At 35.5% G+C, this 25925-nt stretch overlaps 1 protein-coding gene across 3 annotated transcripts; it reads right to left on the bottom strand.

Annotated features, from left to right (window-relative positions):
• Positions 1-1257: 1257 nt before the first annotated feature.
• On the bottom strand, positions 1258-16551 carry LOC133682526 (mediator of RNA polymerase II transcription subunit 12-like). 3 transcript variants are annotated; one of them, XM_062105894.1, is made up of 14 exons: positions 16236-16551; positions 15543-15648; positions 14731-14916; positions 13935-13994; positions 13582-13690; positions 13169-13237; positions 12966-13019; positions 12709-12816; positions 11448-11597; positions 11012-11359; positions 8478-10882; positions 4533-7118; positions 3505-3832; positions 1258-2161 (listed from the first exon to the last, which is right to left on the bottom strand). In XM_062105894.1, exons 3-14 carry the CDS (start codon positions 14856-14858, stop codon positions 1712-1714), a joined length of 6795 nt encoding a protein of 2264 aa, XP_061961878.1. In that variant the 5' UTR covers positions 14859-14916; positions 15543-15648; positions 16236-16551; the 3' UTR covers positions 1258-1711. The 3 variants fall into 3 exon arrangements, with proteins under 3 accessions (XP_061961878.1, XP_061961877.1, XP_061961879.1); XM_062105893.1 differs by lacking the exon at positions 15543-15648; XM_062105895.1 differs by lacking the exons at positions 15543-15648; positions 16236-16551 and adding an exon at positions 16001-16201.
• Between the last annotated feature and the right edge of the window lie 9374 nt (positions 16552-25925).

Genomic DNA, 25925 nt, shown 5'->3' with positions numbered 1-25925 from the left:
ATAATTTTACGAGTCAAAACACAATTTTAAATATAACCACTTAACACATGAATAACAAGCATTACAAGCTTCAACATAACGTGTAAAACATGGGCTCCAAGTCCAAGGTTTCTGTGCTCCGCGTGGGGGAATGGATACATGACAGTAAATTTCAATCATATAATTGAATTAACCCCAGTCAACTCACCTCAAAAATTTCAATCATATTTTTTGTACATTAAAAAGATTTGTCCTGATCCATGTCACAGCTCAAACCACCTGTCTAAGTATCTATCTAGTAACACCATGTTCAAGAAAGCTTGGTAAAATGCAAGTCTAAAAAACTGATGAAAGAATCGCCCTGTGAACAAAGAGATAAACTCCGCAACATAATCATCCATGCCAGTCGTCGGTCTGGCCGTACAAGGGCAGGCAAAAATAAAAGATGGATGAATTTGATCAATTAACCTTCAGAGCAAATACAATCTTGTTCGTGTTTTTAGGAAACCTAAAAACCAACACAACTTTTGGAGAAATTGTTAAAGCACTTCCCTAGGAGATCAACAATTTAAGGGAGCATGACACAAATAGTTGGACCATGGATGTGGAGAAGAAACAAAAAAAATCCAATAAATAACCACCTGACACATGAATAGCAAGCATTACAAGCTCCAACATAAACATGAAAAACACAGGCTCCAAGTTATGTGCGCAAGAGGGAATGAATACATGGCAGTAAACTGTCCTGCTACACAATAGAAAAGACACAAAATCCAGAAGTCCCACGTATAATTGGAACAGCAGAGCATAACACCAGTTGGTCACGAATAGTCCAGTCACACAAGTGGAAAAAAAAATACATCCCTACAACGGAAGAACTGATTCTCCAGCACATAAAAAAAAAACATTGGTATAATCATCAGTAACAGAACAAAACTATCCATCTCATTGAAGTAAAAGGCAAATACATATAAATCCTATTTTAGATTCTATTTTAAATTCAGAAAGCAATCATCCTGATCTCAATCAGATAAAAAAAAAGGTGAAATATGCATAAGAATCCAAAGCCTGATCCAGAAACCTCCTGACCCGACATGCATGGTGGACATCAACAGCAAATAAAAACTGATTTCAAAAAATGAGCTGCAGTCTTTTAATAACTCAGTAAATAATATACTATCAGCACAGAGCATGCAAATGTAGTAATCAAGCACATGCCACAATATACAGGTACTCATGCATAAACAACAGGGAAGAGAGAGGGAGGTGCAACAATAGTTTGACGCATATGAAAAGCTAAGGGTCATTCTTGAGGGTAATTTACCCTGATCAATTGGCAAAGTAAAAACAACTATCTCTATATATACAACAATCCTCTGAACTGCACCTGGAGAACACAGTCCAGATTGTGGATGATCAAAAGGTTAGTAGTTTGGTGCGATCCTGAGACCTGATGGAGCAGCCTGTGCAGGAGCATCAACACTTTCACTATTTCCACAAGCACTCCATGCCCCCCCCCCCCACCCACCCCCCCCCAAAAAAAAAAAAAAAAGAAGAAGAAAGAAAGAAAGAAAGAAAGAAAGAACTAAAATTACCCCTCCCAACTGCTCCCTTTGTCATAAAAGGCAGGAATGAGGTGGAATCTTGATGTCGATTCTGTGTGATTAGTGAAAGCATTAAATTACCTGGGGATTGTGCACTCCAAGACCAAAATCAAGAATGAAGTTAAACATCAGCTGTCATCATCCACAGCCCCAATGTAGGTGAGGTCCGTCCGCCTCACCCTAACAGCCCCTTTAAGCCAGCTGGAAGCTCTAAGATTAGCATGGTCAATGCTGCCAATCACAGAAATGTTGCTTGAAGATAGGCCTGACCCAGTACCATCTTCCAACAATGTCCATGGATCAATCTCCATATCACCATCCTGTTGCAGTGGCAGCAGCTTAGACTTTGTTGATATGTTATTGGCAGAACGTGCCAAAGGAGCTGGATTTTTCTGAGCATTGCTTCCATTGTAAAACCCTGAAATTGCAATGCTGGGTTGAAGTGAAGCAACAGCAGCTGTGGGAACAGGTGGTGGCTGGCAAGAGATGAGACATCGGACAGAAGGTAAGAGAATTGGCATTGCAGATTGGATACGCAATTGAATTGTGCCAGGAAGCTGCATACGATCTAAATCATTCTGCAATCACAGAAAATATATAATATATATGAGACAAGTAGAATGACCACATATCTTCCAGAATGATGAGAATAAAAAAAGGAGAGGGGTGTTGGGTTATATACCCTTCTACTTGATATCTTCATATAACCCCATAGACAAAAAAAAAACAACCATTGAGTTATTTTCAATTCTTTTTATTTGATTTTAAGAAATCATGAGATGTTTAGGCCAAATCCAACATTAACATGGATATACTGGTGAGAAAATGATCCTTTATTTGTTTCGTTTTTTCTTTAACAAGTAGGTAACTAGAAACAGTGATAAAATTGAAGTATTTTGCAAGGATGAAGAGAAAAGATAGACCAAACGATGTGAGCTGAAGTGAATGGAAATTATCCAGTATTAAGAACCTCTGAATTTAGCCCAAAACAAATAAAAAGAGATTGTGGATCTATATAAACTACCCCGACCAATTTGGGACAGATACTTCGTTCAGTTTGTGGGTTGAAGATAGTGAGAGCAGAATGAAATAGAATTTGGTTGAAAATTCTGGAGAAAAGAACAAAAATAAAGGTTCTCCCTCATTCTAACATTTTTTAAACCCAGCCCCAACACATGATGGAAATCCTTAATGAGTAAATTAAGATATCAGTATATCATTAACAGATGCAAGATATAGCATCAATACTTTTATGGGATTCTCGAATCAAAGGGCATCTCAACCTCCTATAAATGCAGAATCGAACACCTTTACTGCTGTCCAATTTGATTGTGCATTTGTAATCACTTGAAATAACTAAGAAAAAGTACATAATAGGATCTTATTAGTGGCTAGCAAGTGAGTTTTGCTTTTTCCTCCTTCGGTTTTGGTAGGTATATGAAATGAGTTCATTTTGGTCAATTAGATTGCTCCTTTAAACCCTACATGAAACTTGACGATTAAGTTAAATTTCACAGGTTAACTGGAAGACCTTGTACTCTAGCAGTAGTTCTCCCACTAATGTAAAGATAGGTCATGGGTTTGTGCAGCGGAGAAACAGGATTTTTAAACAAAGATGGAATAAAGTGAGAGCCAGGTACTCTACTTCGGTGATAGACCACCTTTCTGCCTGAATACATTTCACCAGTATCAAGATACTGATTTGGATTCCCTCTATAATTGAAATTTTCCAGGTCATCTTTTATGGATGGGAATATAAGAAAATAAATGCCAACTAGATATCCAATCAAATTCAATAGTTCATCCGAATTCACATGGGGGTTTAGTCACAAATAGACATTTATGAGCAGCTACTTCCATTAAAAGCCATAATTGACACCACCAAAGCAATCAATTATAACACAGGTTTCAGAAAACAAACCTGCAAACTCTCCACCAACTCACGATCAAATCCAGCAAAGTCCTTGAATTCATTGACCGCCTTGGAGCTGGAAGCAGATCTTGACTTCAGCCAGCTCGGCCGAGAGCTGCTTAACAACCCATGCAGGATCAACAGTAACCGATCAAAGAGACTTCCACCAGATAAATCTGCAGAAGCAGCTTCCAATTGCAACTCCAGTTCCCTCTTGGATTGGAAGCTTTGCAAGGGATAGAAAGATAGCTCTGCATCTTCATGCACAACCCTACTACCAAGAAGACGAAGTATGACAGAGGCAAGCATTTGCCTCATGTTCCGCCCAGATGGCTCCCTGACAAGTCCAGGAAATGGAAATAAGACAATTGAGACTCTGTTTTGGCAGTTTACTACACTTGCATAGAAATCTATGGATAATCATTACCAAAGTCTTTATCATCAAGGAATTATTTCATTGAATGTGTCTGAAATTTGGCATGTGGGAAAGAGAGGAAAGGAATGACACAGCACGTGGTGAAATCATTCTCATGGGTACCAATACAAAGAAAGCACGTGTCTGCTTGATGCTCCATAAACAAAGACAAACATGCAGAGACATAACGATACATGTTCAATAATCTCAACTTCATCTGGCATAAAATTTGTCATAGCCCTAAAAACACACTGGTATATCATCCCACCTTAACATTTGGATTATACATTACTTCCATCATCCTTACATAAATGTGAAAGAAACCAATAAAACTGTGTGAGCCAGCTGAGCAAAAGGGGGCAGCTTCGGATGTCAACTTCACAGAGAAGTTGACCTTTAGCTATGTGCGATACTAAGAATATGCTTAAACAATTCTTTCATCAAACAACAAATAGACGGGATATCTAGAACCACTTATGAGAGAACAGAGTAAAAGAACAATTGACAAGAAAAATAAATTGAAAATGCACAGATAATAATGTCTTAATGATAAAGTAACAAGAAAGATTTTATCAAGAAAGATATGTAAGTTAAAAGGAATAGAAAATATTTGTATTCTTACCCATCTGTGCATATGGTTGGAAGCAACCTTAACAATAACTGTAACCGCAGTGACATAGAAGCTCGCAGGGCAGCAGGGGAGGGGAGAGTAGAATCTGCAGTTGCTGCAGCTCGTCTCACTAATCCAGGACTCCCGCCTCTTATACCTTTACGATTGTTACTTTTATTTGCAGGACCTTCCAGTCCAGAAGATGTTCCTGTTTGCTTACTTGTACCATGAGTGACTGAATTTATTTGCTGCTCAATATTATTCAATTGCTTGATCAAATCTGTTGCGAATGTATTGCGTGAGTCATCAGAACCTTGATCTATACAGGGAAGAACTAGTTCAACAAGAGCCCTTTCGGTCACATTTTGCTGGAAGAGACTAGAGCCTTCATACTCGAATATTGGAAAGGACCCTTTTCCAGACCTTTTTGTCTCCGAGCCCTCTTCAACAACCTCTCCTTCTTCAAGAGAGGGAACCTCGAACTTCTTCTTATCTCCTCTGTCCATCACAGGATCAAAACCATTACTGGACCAGCCCCAAGGTTTCCAAAAGTGAGCTTCAGTTGAAAAACCTTTACTCTCGGCAATATTAATAAGCCGTTGTTTGATGGTTTTCCGTCCGAAAAGAACATCGTGGCCTCCCAAGAACCATTTAACCTGCAATAGCATCGAATCCTCTAGAGACGCCCCGAAAAGATGAACCAGCTCTGAGAAAAGTGGCGCAGCATCAGGTCTGACCAATAACCTTGTAAGAATGATTTCAATGAAATTGTTTTCATTTTCAGAAGCAGCTGCTTTTTCAGGATCGGGAGAGGAAGAGCGGATTGCATCTGCTAGGGACATATCATGGGCCTCAAGTTTTTCAATCAGGGCTTGTTCATTCAAAAGCAACCTGAGTTCAACCCACTGCCAATGGAATTTTGCAGGCTGCAGTGCATCCAATACATTCACAAGCTTATCTAGAAGCTTTGTTTCATTCTCAGCATGTTGAACCTTAAATCCACCATGTCCAGAAACACGATTGCCATCATCCAGCGTGATTAAAGAGAGTGGCAATTTACAGTCAATAATAGCATTTAAAAAAAGCCTTCCTCGCAGTGGAACAAAGGCCTTGGACTTGAAACGCATGTCCAAATTATTTAACTCTAGCATGGCAGCAAACTCTGCATCAATGGAATCTGCAGCTATAAGATCATATAAACCTTGACTGTCTCTTAAACACACATCCCGAAAAGGCAGGTGCTTTATGGCATCACCAATGGCCATTGTCAAAGAGTCATTCAATTGATGGATGTCTTCACGAGTTGCAAAGAATGGTCTCCAAATAACAAAGGCAAATATAGAATAGGCAGGTGGAAAAACCAAGCTAAGAGGGAGCAATCGCTGCATCCTTGAAAGAGCAACTATAGATGGTTCACCCAAGAGCTCAACAATCAGACCACCAGATACAGTTCTGCAATTCCCAACAAGTAGCCTGAACCAATGCACATAAACTTCGATCGAGTTATCCATCTTAAAAACAACAAATGATCGAGCATTACCATTTGAATTGGATTTCATACTTCTTATAAACTGAATTACATCCAACCCTTCCTTTAATCGTAAGACAGTCACCATTCTCTCCAGGGTAGTGACACCGTGGATAATAGCTCCAACAAGAAGTGCAGAAATAGCAGCAGCACTTTTTGCTCCTCTTCCAGTTGCTTTTGCAGAGTTGTTCAGCATCTCACTAGAGATATTCCCGCTGGAATCATGGGATTCAGGGGACATTTGAAACGGGCTTCGAGAAGCCTTTCCAGGAGAAAAGGCTGTAGCAAGAGCAGAGGAGGCTTCTGTTGCAAGAGCTACATCGAAAACCCGGCTCTGACGCTCCCCAAGAGCTTCCTTGAGTAGACACAGGCAATTTATGTGGATGCGCAAAATGCGCCTAGCAAGGTTTAGCGAACCTGGCACAGCTGAAGCATTTGAATAATTACTGCCTAGAGAAAAATCAGGCATTTTTGCTATGGTTGGTCCAACATTATTGACTATGGCAGAAACAGCAGAAGACACCAAAGATGGGTCACCTTCTTGAGCAGCACCACCAGTCTGCCTCATGCAGTCCATTAGTCCCATAATTATTTGTTGAGCTATCTGATATACATAATCAGATTTTTCCATGCCAGGACTTTTTGCAGTACCAGCACCTAAGAGTTTTCTCTCTTTGCCAAAGTAGTGAAAAGCATCATCAATATTCCTTTGGACTACATCTCTCATGCTCATACCCACTCTGGATAATCGACTGCCACTTATCTTCTGACGAAAAAAATCATCAAGATCAACACCTGCTGGAACTCCAAGTGGATATCCAAACTCTGCATCCAGTGATCGTCCAGATTCAAGTTCAGAAAAAAGCCTCTTATCACATGTTGCCTTGAAACTCTTCTCCCATTCTAAAACACTTGGCATATTGCTGTATTTCTTCAAAAGATGCCGGGAATAAATTAAGGCTGCTGAACCTGAAATTCTTTCATTAGATGCCAGTAGTGTCGCAACACGGCGCATTGTGGCTGACAAGACTTCAGGAATAAGATCTGTTGCAATAATTATGTTCTCGTACCTGAAAAAATTGAATGTGATGAACAAAAAAACTACTAAGTTAATTCTTTTTTAGACAAGAATAAAATTTTATTAGAAAGATGGAACAGAATAATAGACAAATGGAAAATAAGACATCCAACTAAATAACAAAAAGAAACAACAAAATAAGAATTGCTTCACAGAAGTGTGCAGGAACCATCAATTTACAAGCCAGTACAAGGAGAAAAACTAAAAAAGGAGGGAACATGCATATGCAGACAGTACTCTTTTTACAAGAATATAAAGATGGTTCAACAAGCATGTGCAGGATGCAGGTACAATACAACATAAAAGTAGAGCGAAGTAAAACAATAATTGAAGTAAAGGAAAAAATCATTGGAGAACTCCGAAAGTCTTTATTCCAGTAAAAGAGTTTGGCCATAGCATCCTTTAAACAGTACAACACTAGTATAAAATATGAACAAGCTATAAGCTCAAATTTCAACTGCAGAGATAAGAAAGGAGTAGCGTGACATGGAAAAACAATACAAGGATCCTAAAATAACATTCTAGCAACAAATAGCAAATGAATGTAGATTGGCAGGTATAAAGATAAAGAAGAAGAATGTTAAAGATCTTACTCGCATTCAAGCAAAATCAGTAGACAACATACGTAGGAACAATATCTTTTAAGCAAATCAGCAATAGCTAAACAGTAATAAAACAGTCGATTAGGGTCGTATTCTATGGTTACGATTCTAACATATATGTATTTTTCATTCTGTCGAAAATCGATTTTACAGTATAGACATTTATGACCTCCCCCTCTATGCCTTGCGGTAATGATTCCTCTAGCATTACAGCCTTTACCACAACGATGCTGCCCATAGATCAAATTATTTCGTGTATTGGATTTCACTTGACTGTCTATGGCTCCATTGCGTGTGCTCGGGGTAGAAGTTTTGTATAAATGTATCGCCATGCTATTAAGTATTTTGATTTGTAATTTATTTATGAGCCCCTGAGGTTTTATGCTGTTGAACTTTATTTCTTCTACTTCTAAAACCAACATCATAGTTTTGTGTAAAGCATATCTAGCAAGAAATTAAAGAGTAAGAATAGAGTAAAGCTTTGTCACATTAAAAAAATTGTCAAAAACTAGTATATTGGTTTTAGAAACAAGGAACCAATGTTAAACCACTCCTAGAATCCAAAGAATTAAAAAGGAAATTACTCTAACAAAAACTAGAATGTATTTTATCGAGATTATTAAGCAATTAAACAGATACATCTGCAATGTATTTTGTAAAGATTATTAAGCAATAAGCACTTTATGAATATCAAGAAGCAGCGTAGAACAAACTGGAACTCTGTAATTAGTAAATTTTGCAAGTCTCACCTTCGGAGAGAAGATAACAAAAATGCCTCACCCACTTCACAAGCATGGTTTTCCATATTTCGTGGCGGCATCATAATATTTCTCCCACTCTGCATAGTAGAATTAGGGTTGCTAAGGACCTTTGGCAACAACCACAGCAGTAACTTTGCTGAGGAAACTAAATCGCTGCAAACATCCATCAAATACAATATAGCAGACAGCTCATCCTCACCAAGTTTCCATCTGATGGAGCTCCTATCATCGACATTAACAAAAGATCTATTAAATTGGCTGACCTTGGCTGCATTCTTTTCAGTCTCCTCAACAAGCTGCCTAACAACAGTTATCAACCAAACTGTGATTGTCCTCTTCTCTACAGGATGCAGTTGCTTTAAGGATTTACCAATTGAAACAATATCTCCACCATGCATTGTTCCGATTCCATCCATTGACTTGAGATTATCACCCTCTATTCCTGTTCTGTGGTGAGGGCAGCTTACCTTATTATCACAAACATGACTTGTAGAAGCTCCCTGGCTACCCTCAATCCTAGCTGCAGCTAAATGAGCCAGGCTGTGCATTTTGCGCACAACCTTTTGCCTCCCTTTAGAGACCTGCTTGGATGACTTTGGTGGTTGATCAACCTTAGAGGAATCTGAGGATTTAGCCCCCCTCCGTACCCACCAGGTATCTTCATCATCTGATATCGGAGATTGCCCTTGAAGGCATGAGTTCCTTTCCTCACTTAACTTTTGTCTCTTCGCCTTTCTACATTCTTCGCAACCAGGTGTTTCTACTATATCCATTTTGCTGCCTGTTGACTCAGCAGGCCTCTTAACACTCCCTTGAGATTCATCCAATCCTGTCTCTGAAGATGTAGAGCATGTTGGGAGTTGCAACAGTGCTGATATGGAATCCTTTAGATTTTCAACGTCCATTTCATTTTTCACTTTTGAAGAAGGCTGGGGATAGATATTTTTCCACTGCTCAAAGGAAGATGGGGAAGCACCATCCTTTCCAGCAACGGGTGGATGATGCTTGAGCTTCTTCAATGATATATTTGATTTATCTGAATTTTGATATTGCTCACAAAGAAGTCTGTGAAGGAGAAGGCGACGTTCATTTGAATAAGCACGCATTGCCTCCAAAAGTTCTGACCCTTCAGCAACCCTTGCCTCTTCCAAAACATCATGGACGAAGGGCCCAGGTAAATGTTTCAAGACTTGGTAGTGTCTCTTTCGACTGTGAAGATCAGGTGCAGGACCACTTGTATCTGTTATTCCACTAATTATCAACTGCCTCACATAAGCCTGGGGGGAAAAAATCCCAGAACGTATAAGTTCTGCAATGAGCAGATGAAGACGCTTCAAACCCTCCCCGTTGCACACTTCATGTTGATCAATCCAACACACTATGATATCATGTAAAGGACCTGGACTTTCAAATATATCTGATGTATTAGTACCTTTTCTATTCACTGTTTTGGAGATGCTTTTAATCCCATGTCCATTTCCCCTAGGGATACTGCCAAAATAATTAGGCTCATTGCAAACTTTTGCGAGGCTATTGACTCGAGGGGATTTCTCATTCTTCCATCCAGGTGGACTTTGCAGATCTTGTATCTTTAACTTCAAAAGCCGAATCACAATATAAACCTGAGAAAAATCCTTTCTGCCTGTAAATTTCAGTTCACGAGGTGGGGTACTCCGAAAATCCCTATAATCACATGTCGCCCACTCACAAAGCAAAAATACAGAGCGAACAAGTGACAAGCTCACACCCCTCAGCCACTTCAAAGACAATCTTAGACATGGACTGACTTTTTCTATCCAGCCTTCATCAACAGCTCTCTCACAAAAATTTTCAAAAAGATAACTATAAGCCTCTCTGATGTCTCCTAGTGAAAGAGCTTTATCCAAAGCTTGTACAGCTTTAGCCACACTATGAACTGGATAGCCAGAGCTAGCAGCCTTCGCAAGGTTATCTGCACGCTTCTGAATGAATGAAACAACCCGATCAAAGGACAAAGATTGATATTGAGCATCGAGCCCTTTACTTCTGAAAACATCAGCAACTTCAGCTGAATTATCTGTTGTCTTTCTTGCATCCTCAGATGCCTTTGATACAAATGCCCCTTCATTTACTGCATAAGACACTACAATTGGAGGTAAAGGAAAACAATCCAGAGAGACAAATGTATCCGGTACAGCTAACATCAAATACCGAAGCATCTCAATTAAAGCAGAAGTTGTATAGGCCCGCCGAGAATTATCTTCCAGGTCTGAACCTCCTGGAGAAGGTTCGTGAATGAAACGAACTGCAATCCCCACAAGAGTGCGCACATATGATTGAGAAAGAACAACAGTTTCTAAAACACCATATATGATTGGCAGCAGCAACTGCAAAATCTCAAGCAAGTCCTTTTCCTGCACTAGCATACAAAACCCACCAAAAGCCATGAAACCCAATTGAGTACTTGCAATCTTAACATGAGGAGCATAAAGTTTATCTTGTACCTTGGAAGAAGTAAAATAAGTAAATGGTTAAGCTTATACCTGTAGATGACTAAGAACCCAATCAATGATTACTGAAGGAAGAAGCAGCCCTTCTGCATGGTGCCAGTGCAAGAGCCGAGCCACATACCACCACTTAAAATGTAGGGAAGGCTCCTCACCATCAATGATAGCTGGTGCTGGATCACTTCTGTGCTGAGCTGAGCCAGTATAAAGCATTTGTTGTGATCTATCTCTGCTGTGTGGAGCAGATTGAGGATTGTTTCTAGATAAATATTCATCCAGGAGGGACTGCAAGTAATCAACAACATCTTTTGTCCAGAGCTCTGTGCGGGACACCTGATTTTTGTCAAATGTCCCAGAAGAAATGCTGGTAGAACTTGGTCGCACCTACAAAAGAAGGCCATAATCTGCTATTGAAAATAGTGAAATAAGCAAGTACCTCCGTGTGCTAGTGCTAGTGTTCAAGCAGCTCTACCTGATTAAGATAAGTTACTTTAATAAACCAAGTGGCTCGTAATAATGGTACATTGTTCCTGATAAGAACTTCCAAAAGTGATTTCTTCCTATATCCATGTGGCACATGATCGGCCAAAGAACGCAATCTTTTATGGGGCTGTGATAAACCCTGGTATAAGGAACAAAGAAAAAAGTGTTACAAGGAAGCCAATAACAGAGTAGGGCTGTTTATCAGCTGAAATTTTCAAACATGTGATGATAGGAAACACAGTAGGCAGTTTCCAAGGTTACATGCATAAATATTTGCTCTTATGATGCTCTTCTCAATTTATTTCAGTAACACCAGCATACAGAGCTCCAAAATTCTATATGATATCTAAAATGTTTTTCATGAATACAACTGAGCAGTACATATCAGTTAGAGACAATTGAGTGCTACTAAAAATTATAGTTGAATCAATAGAAAAGATGGGCATGGAAATATAAAAGGCGCTCCATGTTCATATGTAGACAATTTTACCCATGCACATAAAATCTCCCTCGGCAACTTTGACAAGCATATACTATGTTTTAATTGTAGACTTCATATGCTGCATCCAATTACTATAGCTTATTCCAATTATAAGTACTAAAATATATGACAAATCATCACAACCACCATGCGCTGTTATACAGAAAAAAGTATGTCAGAGATTGATGCTACATGGAAATTTTATAACAATATTTCAACCTTGTCCCTCACTTGACTCATGATGCGCTATCTTCCATATATAAAAAAAACAACTTTATGGTCACAACTTTAAGCATATCTAGTTAGAAAGGACAAGCATGTTACAGGTACATAGTTTTTTGTACCTGCCAAGATAAAATGTAGCCAGTTTTTTTCTTCTCAAAATTTAAACTTAAGAGCACCCCTCCTCCTTCCCACGATTCAATGTGTATCACAACCAAGTAGGTTTAGGAATGACATGCATCACAGTTCCTCTAGACATCCACATGGGCTTTACTTAAGAGCACCCGCTCCCTCCCACAATTCAATGCATATCACAACCAAGTAGGTTTAGGAATGACATGCATCACAGTTCCTCTAGGCATCCACATGGGCTTTAAGGAAGTTAAAAAATAGGTCCATTGACCAGGCAGATTTGCGATATTGAATTTTACAACCAGGTATTAAAATATAACTCTAGCAAACAGGATTGAAAAATAGAGGTGAGATACTATCCGTTCATCATAGCAGGCGCATTTTCTTTTAGAGAAACTTGGAAACCATATTATACCTCAATCCATTTCTTCTTGAAGTCTTCAACACAAGGTCTTTGTTCAGGAAATACACCGGGCTTAGTTAATAATGAACCAGAAAGAGGCACACCATAAACTTGACCAGCCTGTCATGATGAGCATAGATGTTCAGACTTGATGATGAAATTGTAAAAGAACACAGTTTCAAATACACGCGGGATCAACATATACGAAGCATTCACATCAGAAAAAAACTGTCATAAATACGACATAATTAGAAAGGGAAAGGGCATACCTTGCGCTTTTGGGCACGAGACTCATTAATGGCCCTCAAACATTTTCTGATAGCCTGAAAGAGTAAAGTTCCACTATTAGTAACTGCTAATCACCTTCGTGAGAGAGTAACTTTTCATATGTGAACAAAAAATGAAACAAACATCATAGCTTCCAACAGATATTTAAAAAAAAAATCATAGCTTCCAAATAGAAGTGATTAACCTCTTTGCATTTTTTGACAACAGGACTGGTAAAATTGTGAGCCTGAGTATGTGAGATTTCTCTGCCTTCCTGAGAACTCACAAAATAAAAAATAAATCGATTATCGATATCAAGCCTTGTAAATATTTGCATGCAAATATCAAGACCTAATTTTGACAAGTACATATTAACAACCCAATTCTCAGAATTCAAATCACTTAAGCAACTAAATATAAAGGGATCCATTAAATATAATTTCCTCTAGCAAGTTTGAGGTTGAGATAGTGTGAGCAGAGATAACATCATAAGCTTGAAAAGGCATTTAAGTTCTTTTTCCCTGGGGCAATGTTCAAGACAAAAAACCACTAAAATGCAGCAAGTTGTCCACATTTATAATGTTGCATGTGACAAAGCATTAATGAATGAAAAAATACCTCAAGTCCTTCAACAACTGCCTCCTTATATCCAGACGCAACATATTTATTAGTGAGAGTCTCCTCAGGGCAATTTGGTGTTTGGGGATGAAAGTCAGGGGGACCAAGTCTAAGATTTAGAAAGAGATGATTATACAATGGATAAGAACCATAACCAGCAAATAAAGATGGCACTAGGAGGAAAATTTTAAACAGCTAGCATCCCAAATCATAATGAAAGTCTATTAAATTCTTAACTGAAATTATTCCAAACAAATGAAGAGATATAACTAACTAAATGGAAATTGGTGCCAACGCTTTTATTTTCCTTTTTTTGTTTTGTGTGCTGTAAGTGATGCTATTGATGAAATTACCGGGAATTCAACAGTTCTTTATCACACTTCAACTTGTACGGTATCAGTGGAGGAAGTCGCCTACACAGTACAGAACACCAGTTTGAGTTTATACAATCATGAACAGCAAATTTGCCCTTCAGAATGTTAAAAATTATGCAACTCTTTGAAGAAAACTGCTGCGAATTGTATCTATTTGAAAAGAAAAGGAAAGATCATCATACCGACAGCAGGAACAAGGAACACAAGAAAAATCTCAATATCTAACAGTTAACATGCAGCTGAAATAAAACAAGAGAGCTAGGCAGTGACTGATGTAATAATGAAAATAGTTGAGTACCTAGCCCTTTCTTTGTGAGGCTAGTACAAAGCACAGAGATGTGCAGATGTGTTATGAACTAAGAAGCAATGTAATAATGAAAATAGTTGAGTACCTAGCCCTTTCTTTGTGAGGCTAGTACAAAGCACAGAGATGTGCAGATGTGTTATGAGCTAAGAAGCAATTTCAATATAGAAATTCATACATATGTGTGTAGGTGTACCAGGATATCCAGGCAATCAATATCCAACAAACAAAATTCCTTGCATTCTCACCAGACCCCAAATGATTATTGTAAGAAAGTGAACACGCACAGGAGATTCAACAACCTTGTTCTGAAAATGATCAGCAGGCAACACTTGAAAGCTTATCACAGACCAAAGGCATGTTGACATTGTATTGTGCATGAAACTAGAAAATGTGACTGTTCAGAGCCAGGAGCCACTGATTTATTATCAACAGTTCATGAAAGGCAAAAAATATTGAAAACCAATTTACCTAGGGTTTATAGAGAAGTTGGATGCCAATGACGATGAATCAGTTCGGGTGCTATCTCTGGCAGATGCTCCTCCAATGGAGCTATTGTTAACTGCACTGGTGCAGCTGGCATCATGATACCTTTGCATTTCTCCAAACTACCATCTGCATACTGCTCCCAACATCGAACTACTGCAAGCTCTATAGCTAAACCACATTGAGAAAAACATATTAAATCACGTAGAAAACCAAAACAACACAGAAGATACAGATTCAAAGAAATGAAAAAACAAACCCAGCTGTATGACCTCAAGCATGAAATCTACAACTTAATTGATAAAATTCCATCAACAACCATATAATTTGAATTGAAAAGGCCGTTTTTTGCAATCACCAATCTCTTAGATGATGAGCATGATTTCCTGCGGCTATGAAGCCAATTATTTTTCATAGCAGACAAAACTGACCAGTTGAGCACAATGGAAACGAGAAAAAAAATTACAAAGAAAGAAAAAATCTATACCGTTGGGCTTAAATGAATACAGTACCATGATAATGTACAGAAAAATTTTGCCATGAACAGCCACAGGAGCATATCCTAGACACATAAGGTAAAAAAAAAAAAACACTCGCTTTCTTCACTTGCTAGTTTTGTTTATCATGAAATCGATGCAAATTTGAGACAGAACTACAAATGGTGTTTTGGAGGGAAAATAAAGATTCGGAACTCTAAATTGCTGATAATCAAATATTAGGTATATAAACCAGAATAATCCTTTTCATTTTCCAATAAACAAGTACACAAACAAATCGTAAGGTAAAAATTTCAAAACCTAAGTCAGCATTTTGGAGTGGCAATCATCTCTTCTAGTAGCTAGTTTGAACCAGTCCAAGACCCCCTCTTTCCTGCCCCATCCAGTGGTCCTGGAACAAGCATATCTAGGGTTTCCAATATCAAATATCAAGAACAAAAGGTTGAACATGGACATCAAGTAACGAACTTTTCAACTTGAAATACATAACCCAAGTATGTGTTACTTGCTCTGATCCAAATCTTAATCAAAATAACCAAACTTGCAATGTTAGTTGTAAAACAACACCACAAAACTAATCAAATTTACTCTGATCTACAAAACCTAAGCTTAAAAAATGTCACCAATAACTCAAAATTCAATCTTTCCCTCTAAACCCAGCAACCTCAAGCTACTAGAACCCCAAAAACACACAATATGAATCCAAAACCCAATATAACAACCATAAATCCAATCTAAATTACCATAAAAACAAATACCTTTAATCAATCTAAATCAACAATTCACGCACAAAATCACCATATCCACAAGAATCAAAACTAGGGTTTACACCGAACTCTGATTCATTGAGCTCGAGCACAATAAGCAAGCTATTGAGGCAGCTAGGGTTTTGATGGCAAATTCGTAATTGAAGCAAAAAGTGAATAGATTGCGATATAGCGCGATTAAGAGAGAGGGGAGGGAGAAGGAAGAGAGAGGGGGGTGGAATCTTACCTTGAAAGAAATTTAAGATTCGAAGAGAGAGAGAGATAGAGGGAGGGAGGAGTGGGCTGCTTTTTAATATTTTTACGGTGGACAGAGAGAGAGAGAAGAGGGTTTGACTCTTTAGCTATTTCTTGTTTATTTTGGAGACGATGACGATGATGATGATGTTACTTGTTTCCTGTGTTCGAACTTCGAACAATAGAAACCGAAGCGACCATACAAAATAATAATAATTATATCAATGGTGTTAAAAAATGATTTTTTGTTGTTTGTTTTACGCGTTTAGCCTTGGGACTTTGGTGTTTTGTGTTTCTGTGGAGGAATTTTTGAAGGGAAGAGACTGGGAGTTGAGAGGGAATGCCAGCAGATAATTGGGACTGTGTTGAAGGCTTTTTCAAGCGGTGAAAAATGTGATGGATGTTATTATTATTATCGATTATATTATATTATAGAAAATTCTAAATCACATGGAAAATTACTTTTATTGTGACTTGCACAGTGGGTTTTTTTATCTATGAAGGCTTGAAGTAGGGGTTTTTTTATCCAGGTAATATTACCCCTCTGCCCTTTTATTGAAAAAAATAGAAGCATTTGATATAAGGATATTTTGGTCTTTTAATATATTTATTCGGTAGTTAAAAGATTAAACGTGTTTATGTTAGTTTTTTTAATTTTAATTGCATAATAAAAAAACTATTATACCCTTATTGTAAACAAAAATTAAAGTTGTTGACTAAAGGGTTTTTTCACATTTCACACGCTTTTAAATAGCAAAAATACTTTTTTATCCTAAAAGTCATAAAATAAATTGAGTTGTTGAAGACATTTCAGGATTTTCACTTCCCGTGCTACTGGAAAAATACACATGTACCTTCAGAAAATACAAAAGGTTAGTTATGCATTGAGGGGTGTTTTGATATTTTTATATTGATTTATTTATTATTTCCAGATTAATGATGGGTGTTTTAATAATTTTGCATTGAATTTTTTTTATTTTTTATTCAAAAAGGTGTTGACATCCGTGATTATGCACACCTTGGTGGCATATACACTCGTTACACAACTTCTCAATCTCTTAATATATAAAATTTCTTAATTATGGCATGAGATTTATTTTCCTTATTTTATAATTCTTGATTTGAAAAATGAGAGAGAGAGTGCTTGAATTCTAATTGGAAATTGAGAAAATCTTGGTTGATACTAATTCTAACCACACAAAAAATATGATTTTGATGCCAACATGTTTGATTAAATAAAGAAAGTTCCATGTGGGTGTTCTTTGCCTTTCATATTACTTGAGATGGTAGATTCGAGCTCAAATTTTGATTTGATTTCATGTTATTTTAGGTTTTTAGGTAATTTTTTGGGTTATTTGAGGTTATTGATAGGTTTATTAAGATGTTCTCTAAGTGTTTTAAGTTAAAAAGAAAAATTAAAATTAAGTTTCTTAATAAAAAAAACTCATGACCTGAATTTTAAGCGACTTTCGATTATTTGAAACTAGATCAATACACGATGTGTCACTTGTTTTTTTTTAAAATAAATATATGGCAGGCCATAAGTTATTTTCCCCTTGAAAAAGAGAAGGAAAATAAAACTCAATTTAGTGGTGCAAGCCTAGCATGGAAGACCCAAATGCCTAGGCTTTTTCTATGTTCATGTGCATGGGTTGAGTTTTTTTTTTTCCCTTTCAATCTCATCATTTAATGTTGGTTTTTTATTGGTATTTTTCTTTTCAATTTTAACTATTTTTATGATTTTTTTTAATAAACTATGGTTTAATTTTTACTTAGTTTACGAATAAGATTTCAACATTTTTTTTCTAATATTGGAAGATATTATTTTTGTGCAACCCTACTTATTTTTTTCTTTGATTTTATTAGATCACTTTTCTCTATATGTGTTTTTTATTATTATTTTATTAAATAAAATATTGATTTCAATAAATAAAATTATTAAATATAATCGAGTTCATGTCCCATTTTTGGAGATCATATATCTACATCAACATTTATTTCTTTTTTTTTTTGGTCTCTTGTTAAATACTGTTTAGTTTACTATTTTCACATTAAATAGTAATATTTTTTTTGACACGTGTAACTTTGCATAATATTTTTTTTATTTGATTTTATATGATTGTTTTCATGTGTTTGTCTATTTTTATTACCATTTAATTGAATAAAAACTTGATTCTAATAAATAAAGTTTTTAAATACAATCGGGTAAATACCGATGTTGTAAAATCAAATATCTTAATTCATGTTTATATTTTATTTTTTCTAATTTAGTCTTTAACTATTATTAACAACTTTTTTTTGGAATTTATTGGCATAAATTTTTCATTATTTAATTAAATACATACATAGTTTTTTTATTATAATTATGATTTTTTTGTCACAAAATATATTGATAAAACCTGCATACATTTTTTTAAAAAAAAATATTTAATCCACCACGTAACACTGTTAGTTTATAAACTATATTGAAATGACACTGCATGATTCTAGAGTGACATGTAATATTATATTATACTTTAAAATTTATAGAAAAATTATTGTGTTGGTATTATGTGCATAGAGTATTTATACTGTAAACCATGCTTTAAACATAAAATGTTTGTATCATGAACCATACTATAAATATTTAAAGGACTATGAGGAGTGTTGTTTTTTCTACATTTTATTTCAAAAGCTGTTAGCATGTATTAAGTTTGGCATAACCGCCAAAACTCAAAACATTTAAAATATTTTTTTTATTTTTAATATATATATATATATTATATTTTTTAAAAATTTGTGATTAACCCTATACTAGTTGGAAAATAGACCACGTGACGTCTCGTAATAAGCCTTCCCAATTCTTCTCGTTTAATATACATGATTAGGCCTGAATGGCCGACAACATATTAAATCCTCCAAATATACAAAAACAGTCAAAAGTCTTTGAATTGGTTTTGAGAAGATTATCATCTCCAACTTTAGAAATCGTGCTTTCGATCTTTTATTGAATATTAAACTAGCCAACTCTCTTGGTGCATGCAAGAGCCAACAAAGATCTTTGATCTCAAGTTTTAATCGATGGGAATGATAAACATCTTCGGAAAATACTTTAAAATAATTTTGTAAATCAATCTTCCAGGACACGTAACGATTTTAAATCTAAATAGGGAAAAACCGGTTTTTTTATGTTTTAAAAATATTTTTTTCTTTGCTTTAAATTTTTTAAAATTTTATATTTTCAGATCATTTTAATATGTTGATATTAAAAATAATTATTTTAAAATAAAAATAATTTTTTTTAAAATAAATAAAATTATTTTACTGTATTTCAAAGTAAAAAAATTATGAAAAAAAACCAATACTACACTCTCAAATACATCCTGAGTCTCTCCTATTAATGATTTTTAACCTAACAAGTAACAACCTTGTAAATAGTTATTGAATGATGGTTGAAAACTAGACTAGATTTATGACAAAAACAGCATCGTTTTCATACAAATAAATAGATCCTCATTTTTTAATGATTTTAAATCCAAGAATTTCTAGGACAGGTCTAACAAGATAATGCCCAGTAGACAGGGGATCCAATTGAGAATTGAGTGCAAGTTGGGGGGTAAATATGTTGTTCGTCACGATACTACAAGGGACCACCAGCCAGCACCAACGCCCTTTCATGTGCACGCGTGAGACCTGGGGAGATAGGTGGGGAATGGAATCGAGGATTAGATTTTGAACATATGGGATCCATCTTAGAAAAGGCAAATTTCCCAAGGGTAGGATAGGAATAAGAATAGGGGAAAATGGAGGTTTTTTCTGTTTCTTTTCCTTTTTTTTGTTTTTAACCCTCAGCTACTCTCACGTCAGCTTTCCGAATTTAGTCAACCATAGACACCTACAGAAATGGTCCCTCTTCCATGCTTTATAAAGAAATTAATATCCAAAAGGATTTTAGTGACGAACCGGGGAGTAAGTCCATGCTTTAAAAAGAAATTAATATCCAAGTAAAAGCATTTCTCGATTGGTGACGGACCAGGGAGTTTGTTAGGGTTAAACCCCTCCCTGGAAGAAGACGATTAGGGCGAGTTCGCCTTGGCATGGATTTGGCCATGATTGCCAACCAATGCGCAAAGGGGATGTGCTCCGGATGGATCCAACTTGACCAAGTGTTGAGCTCAAGTATCAAGAGGAGTTGTCCTTAGGCAGACAACGGACTTAACTTGGCGTTGACTCTGCTATATACCAAGTCTAAGTGCCAAGATGACTAATCCCGGGGAGAACCCATTTTGATAGGGACTTGGTCGAGTGCTGAATCCGAGTGCCAAGAAAGACTCTTAACAAACACCAACTATTAAATATTCATTTTTATCTTCGGAGATCATTTAAGGATGAGAAGAATTCTCTTAATCGACCACCATGGAAGGATTATCATGAAAATTTGTCTCATATTAACAATAATGTCATGAATATTTATATTCCTATTAAATGACAAAGTCAAACATCTTTACCCTTCTAAAAAAAAGAGATACTGAATCTAAAGAATATAAATACCCCTCAAACCATTCAATAAAAATTTAAAACTCATATTCTAAATAAATAAGTTCTTTTGAGTATTATAATATTTATCACATCAAAACAAGAAATATTTTTGTTTTTGAAATTTAATGTTTTTTACTACATTTATTATTTATTTCTCTTATAAAAATTACTAATTTTATTTTCAAAGTGTCCACAAGCCTCTCAAAAAAAAAACCTTTTAAAAAAACTAGAAGGCATTCATCGTGAGATAATTTCTATATTGTGGAGAATATAAATTTTTTGACAATAACCTTTGATTCACTCATGATCCAACCACAAACAATCTTATTTTTAAATATATTGGATTTTGGAGCACGAGAATTAACATTGAAACCCTCCGATATGGAGACCTGAAAAATGTTGAATTGGAGATGCTACTCTAATATTAAACTTGCCACGATCCCCGGTTTCCTCCGTGCATCTTCAAATAAAGGTGGCGTCAATGGAGTCAGCGTTGGCGAGTAATTTCATTCAAATTGTTTGCCAGTGCCATAGCTGCCAGTGCAGTGAGTCATCCGATACGTCTCCTACACCCGTGTGTGTTCTTTTCTATTAAATTCCAATAAAAGGAAGTGCCAAAGACTCGATAGTATGGTGAAAACAGATCAGCCCACTTCCAAATCTGATAAGCTGATTAAGGTTGCACCGTATTGCCTTAAAATTTGATTTGTTTTTGCTTAAAATAATTTTTTTATATATTTTTGAATCGTTTTGATATGTTGATATTAATTTTTTTTTAATATATTTTTAAATAAAAAATATTTTAAATCACCACCACTACTATACTCCTACACACACATGTCCAGCGAGAAACAGTGTGTTTCTGAGGATAGGATCAGCTGCAGTAAAATTTTATTTTCCATACTGTTTATATTGACAGCGAAGCAGCAAGTAGAATAATCCATTCTCATAGGTGGAGTACTTGTGGACATTTACTGGTAGCTAGTTAACTAGCAATATCAATCGTTTGTACTTCTTTGATTACCATCATCTGGATTATAAGCTGCTTGTAAGAAGCCCGAAGTTCAAAGGGGCATTGACCTGGGTGAACAAGGGGCATTTTTCTAACCTGGGTGAACAAGATATTAAGATTGCAATCATGTTCAGTAAATAATCTAGTAGTAAAAATTTAGGATTAGAAAGTTTGTTCTCTCTATAATTTTAAGTTCAAACCCCGTGGTTATTAATATAATGACCAGTAAAGACTTACATGGTCGTTAATTTCAAGATCTGTGAAATTAGTCGAGGTGTGCACAAACTGATCCGAACACCCATGTTAATTAAAAAAAAATATTAAGATTGCACCGTTGTTTAAAAAGAAAAAATATATAGTAAGATTGCTCAGTTGTTAGAATTTAGACTATTTCTTGGTAGATGGATGATATATGTATTTGAAAGGAGAGTTAAAAAACTTGATTTAGATAACTTATCACAATGGAGTGGTTATAATAGGCACGAAGAAAATTATAGAATATCTACCCAGTTTATTTAAAGGCACAATCCTAGTTCCCAATTCCTGCATTTAACTTGCGCAGCCAGACTGCAGGGCTGATCGGGTATTTATTGGTTTTTTTTTTTTATTTTACTATTATAAAATTAACAAATTCAAACAGAAATATAGATAAATATTTTCACGGTATATACTGGAAAAATCACAATAAAAATAAATAAAAAATTAAATTAAATTAAATTTTTTTGAATTTATCTACATGTTAAATTTAAGTGTTTGTAATTTTGACAAGATGTTAGGCTTAGAAATCCTTACAACATATTCTGAACAACTATCTTTCTATTCATATAAGAAAAAGAAAAAAGACTTACAACTCTTCAAAAAAAATTTAAAATATAAAAATTATAAATATTCTGTGGATAGCTGAGGTCGGGGATTCATAATCTCTACTCTTTTATAATATATTCTCATCATTTATCATATATGAACTACAAATAAATATTCTTGTTTTTAGAATTTTAATACTTATTTACCACAACTCTTTATTATAAAGTTACTTATTTAATTATTAGAGAATCTCTAAATCCCACCGAAAATAATGTTTGGTATTATAGTACGACTGTTTTTTAAAGTGTTTTTTGTTTAGAAATATATCAAAATAATATTTTGCATTGTTTAAAGCAAAAACTAAAATAATCCAAAATCACAAAAAAAAAACTAATTTAAAGCAAAAACTAAAAAATAAAAGATTTTCAAAAATAATTTTTGAACACAGAAACAAATTAACAAGCTTGGAGAAAGAAATAGGGGCAATCTGGGATTATGAATTGGATTGCAACTTGCAAGTGACCGCTCTTAAAAAGTGGAGGATGATTAACGAAATCCCACGTAAACATAAATAAATAAATAAATAATCTGGGTTTGATGGTTAAAGGTATACGTTTCTTCTTTTAAGAAATTTAAATCTCAATCAGAGTGGGAGAACCAAAGGATGAATTTAATTTCAATGTGCAGGAACACAAAACCAGAAAAAGAAGGAAAAAACGGGAAGTCGTTGCCAAGTTGAAGCATTGAATGGCATCAATAAATTGTGTTTATTATCGCTGGCATGTGTTGTTATATTGCGACAGCGTAGTCGGTATACGATTTTGTATGCGTAGTGGCTGGGGACATGATGACGAGAGGTAATTTGGTCAGTTCGCATGATGACAAAGCAAGGAATTTCACCTTCCTTGGTTTCATGAATAAGCGAATCTCATCTCGTTAAAACTTACATAAGCCTGGATAATTGTTTTTAATGCATCCATACACACTGATGCAATAATTGGTATTGTTATTAGATCTAGATTTGGGAGTCAACTAGATACACAACCTTGAATATATGGTGTGGGTGAGTTATCCATGTGAACCAATTTCTAATTACATCAACTCCCGGTTGATATTTTGGAGACCCAATCCGAGTTAGAAGACAGGAGGTTGGCCGGGTCTCGGATAAGGCTGCTAGATTTAGCAACAATGATAATGAGTGATACTAATAAGAAAGAATATGCTTTCATGCACAATAGGTTCTGGGGTGTCTGGGAGTATAGTTGCGGTTGTTTTTCAAAGTTATTTTCACTTGAAAATATATTAAAATAATATTTTATTATTATTTTTTAAAAATTATTTTTGACATCAACGTATCAAAATGATATAAAAACATCAAAAAATATTAATTTAAAATAAAAAAAATTAAAAAAATTAAATATTTTCAAAAATATTTTTAAAACACAAAAATAAACATACGAAGTATCTCAAATAAACATACCAAGTATCTCTGCCCCTCTTGATTGCATCGTCGCATCTTGTTCACGGGATAATGAATCTGTTGCTTAAAGCAAACACTTCATTATATGCAACAATCCCTTGGAGGATAGAAAAAAAAGGGATCAAAACCTATCTTGGAAAAAGATCAATGGATAGGCTGCTGGGCTGTTATCAAGTCGAAGGATCCAATTTTGGTGAGAGCTTCAACATGTTGATACATTGCATCCATGTTTGCTGGTAAACATATCTCCTTTTGTAATTGCTTACCATACAGGCTAATTAGTTTGGAGCTAGGAGCATGCAACAACTTCAATCAATCAATTCTATATGTTTTTACTCTGTAAAAGATTATTTAATCTAAGATTCTGGGCAAGAATACATGATCAAAGAGATCATCACTTGTAAATCGATTGAACATGAAAAAGAGAATGGATCTCTTTTTCACAAATTAAACGAGCATAAAGGAAAGTGAAGAGTGGCTTGATCATCATTTGAGTGCTGATATTTTAAATAATTTAAATATCATTAAAAAAAGTTGCAGGTACTTACAAGGCATACGACCACGAGCCACTCTTTCATTTTAGATAATATCGTTCCATCACTAAATTTCACCTTTCAGAGTAACGCTGAAAGAGCCTCATCATATTTTTTTTATTGGTGTCAAATGAGTTTTTTGGTTTTTTTATTTTGTATTTTTGTATTTTTTGATTATTAATATATATTTTACTTATATTATTAAAATTACTCAAACTTATTAAACATTATTCAGTCAATGACTAGTTTTTTTTAAGAATAATTGTGTCATCTTAACATTTTTTTTATATTGAGAAAATTTTAGTTCGGTGTAGGACAAGCCACAATCAAGTGAAGATGTCTATATCATGACGTGGCAGGACTTGGAGGTAAGGTGGGCTAAACGCATACTTATATTAAGGAAATGTTACTTGTCACATCAAGATTTAATTAACCTTACATTTTGTTACGTAGCTCTGATACTGTTTCTGTTGTTTGCTGTTATTCTTTTCTTTCCTTATATCATGAAACAATTAATTACAATGAACAATCTTAGTTCAATTATATCATGAAACCATATCTAACATTTGTTATATTTTGGTGCCTCATAGAAAAAACAAATCATGCATATATCCTTGTCAATGATCAAGGTCATCTAATTGGATTGTAGTAGTGGGCCTGTGGCCCATGACAGATTGTTGTTGAGAAGTCTCGACTGGCTGTCTGGATTAGGCCCCGAAGCTGCCTAGAGGTTTTTGAATGTTTTTTAGGCCTCATGGAACTTGGAGCCCAGCCTTCTCGTGGACATGGTGATGCGTATTTGTTAATTAAATCTAACGCTTCAATGAGTAATCACTGGAGGCTTGATTCAAGTTTATAATCTTAGGTCTGAAATTTAGAGGAGGTAACGAGAAAGAAATTTCTTAGGAACACATCAATCTAAATACGGGTTAATTCCCTCAAATCCAACCAGGAATATTCTTGATTAAGGTATATAGGGCTAGCTCGAGAAACATTTTACAATCTCTCTTCTCCTTTTGCTTTATCTGGAGGCTCTTTAACAGAAGAAATTCCTCTCCGGGATCCTACTCTGCGAGGTCGAGTGCAGAGTCAAGCGATGTGACCTGCCGGTCACGTTACAGATAAAGGCCCAGAGAAGAACGGAGGAAGAATCATCAAACATGGGATTCACGAATGGATGATTAAAATACATGCTTCATAAGATTTGGGAATCATGGTGACATGCTAAGGAATGATATGGTTGCTTCTTTTAATGAATAAAGAAGAAAAAGCCATCTCTCTTTAAAATATCATACTTGGACGCCAAGCATAGGATAATCCTGAACTAAAACACAA

The sequence above is a fragment of the Populus nigra genome, chromosome 2, assembly GCF_951802175.1.
Source record: "Populus nigra chromosome 2, ddPopNigr1.1, whole genome shotgun sequence".
Lineage (NCBI taxonomy): Eukaryota > Viridiplantae > Streptophyta > Magnoliopsida > Malpighiales > Salicaceae > Populus > Populus nigra.
The sequence above is the reverse complement of the archived record's forward strand: the minus strand, read 5'-3'. Positions and strand labels throughout refer to the sequence as shown.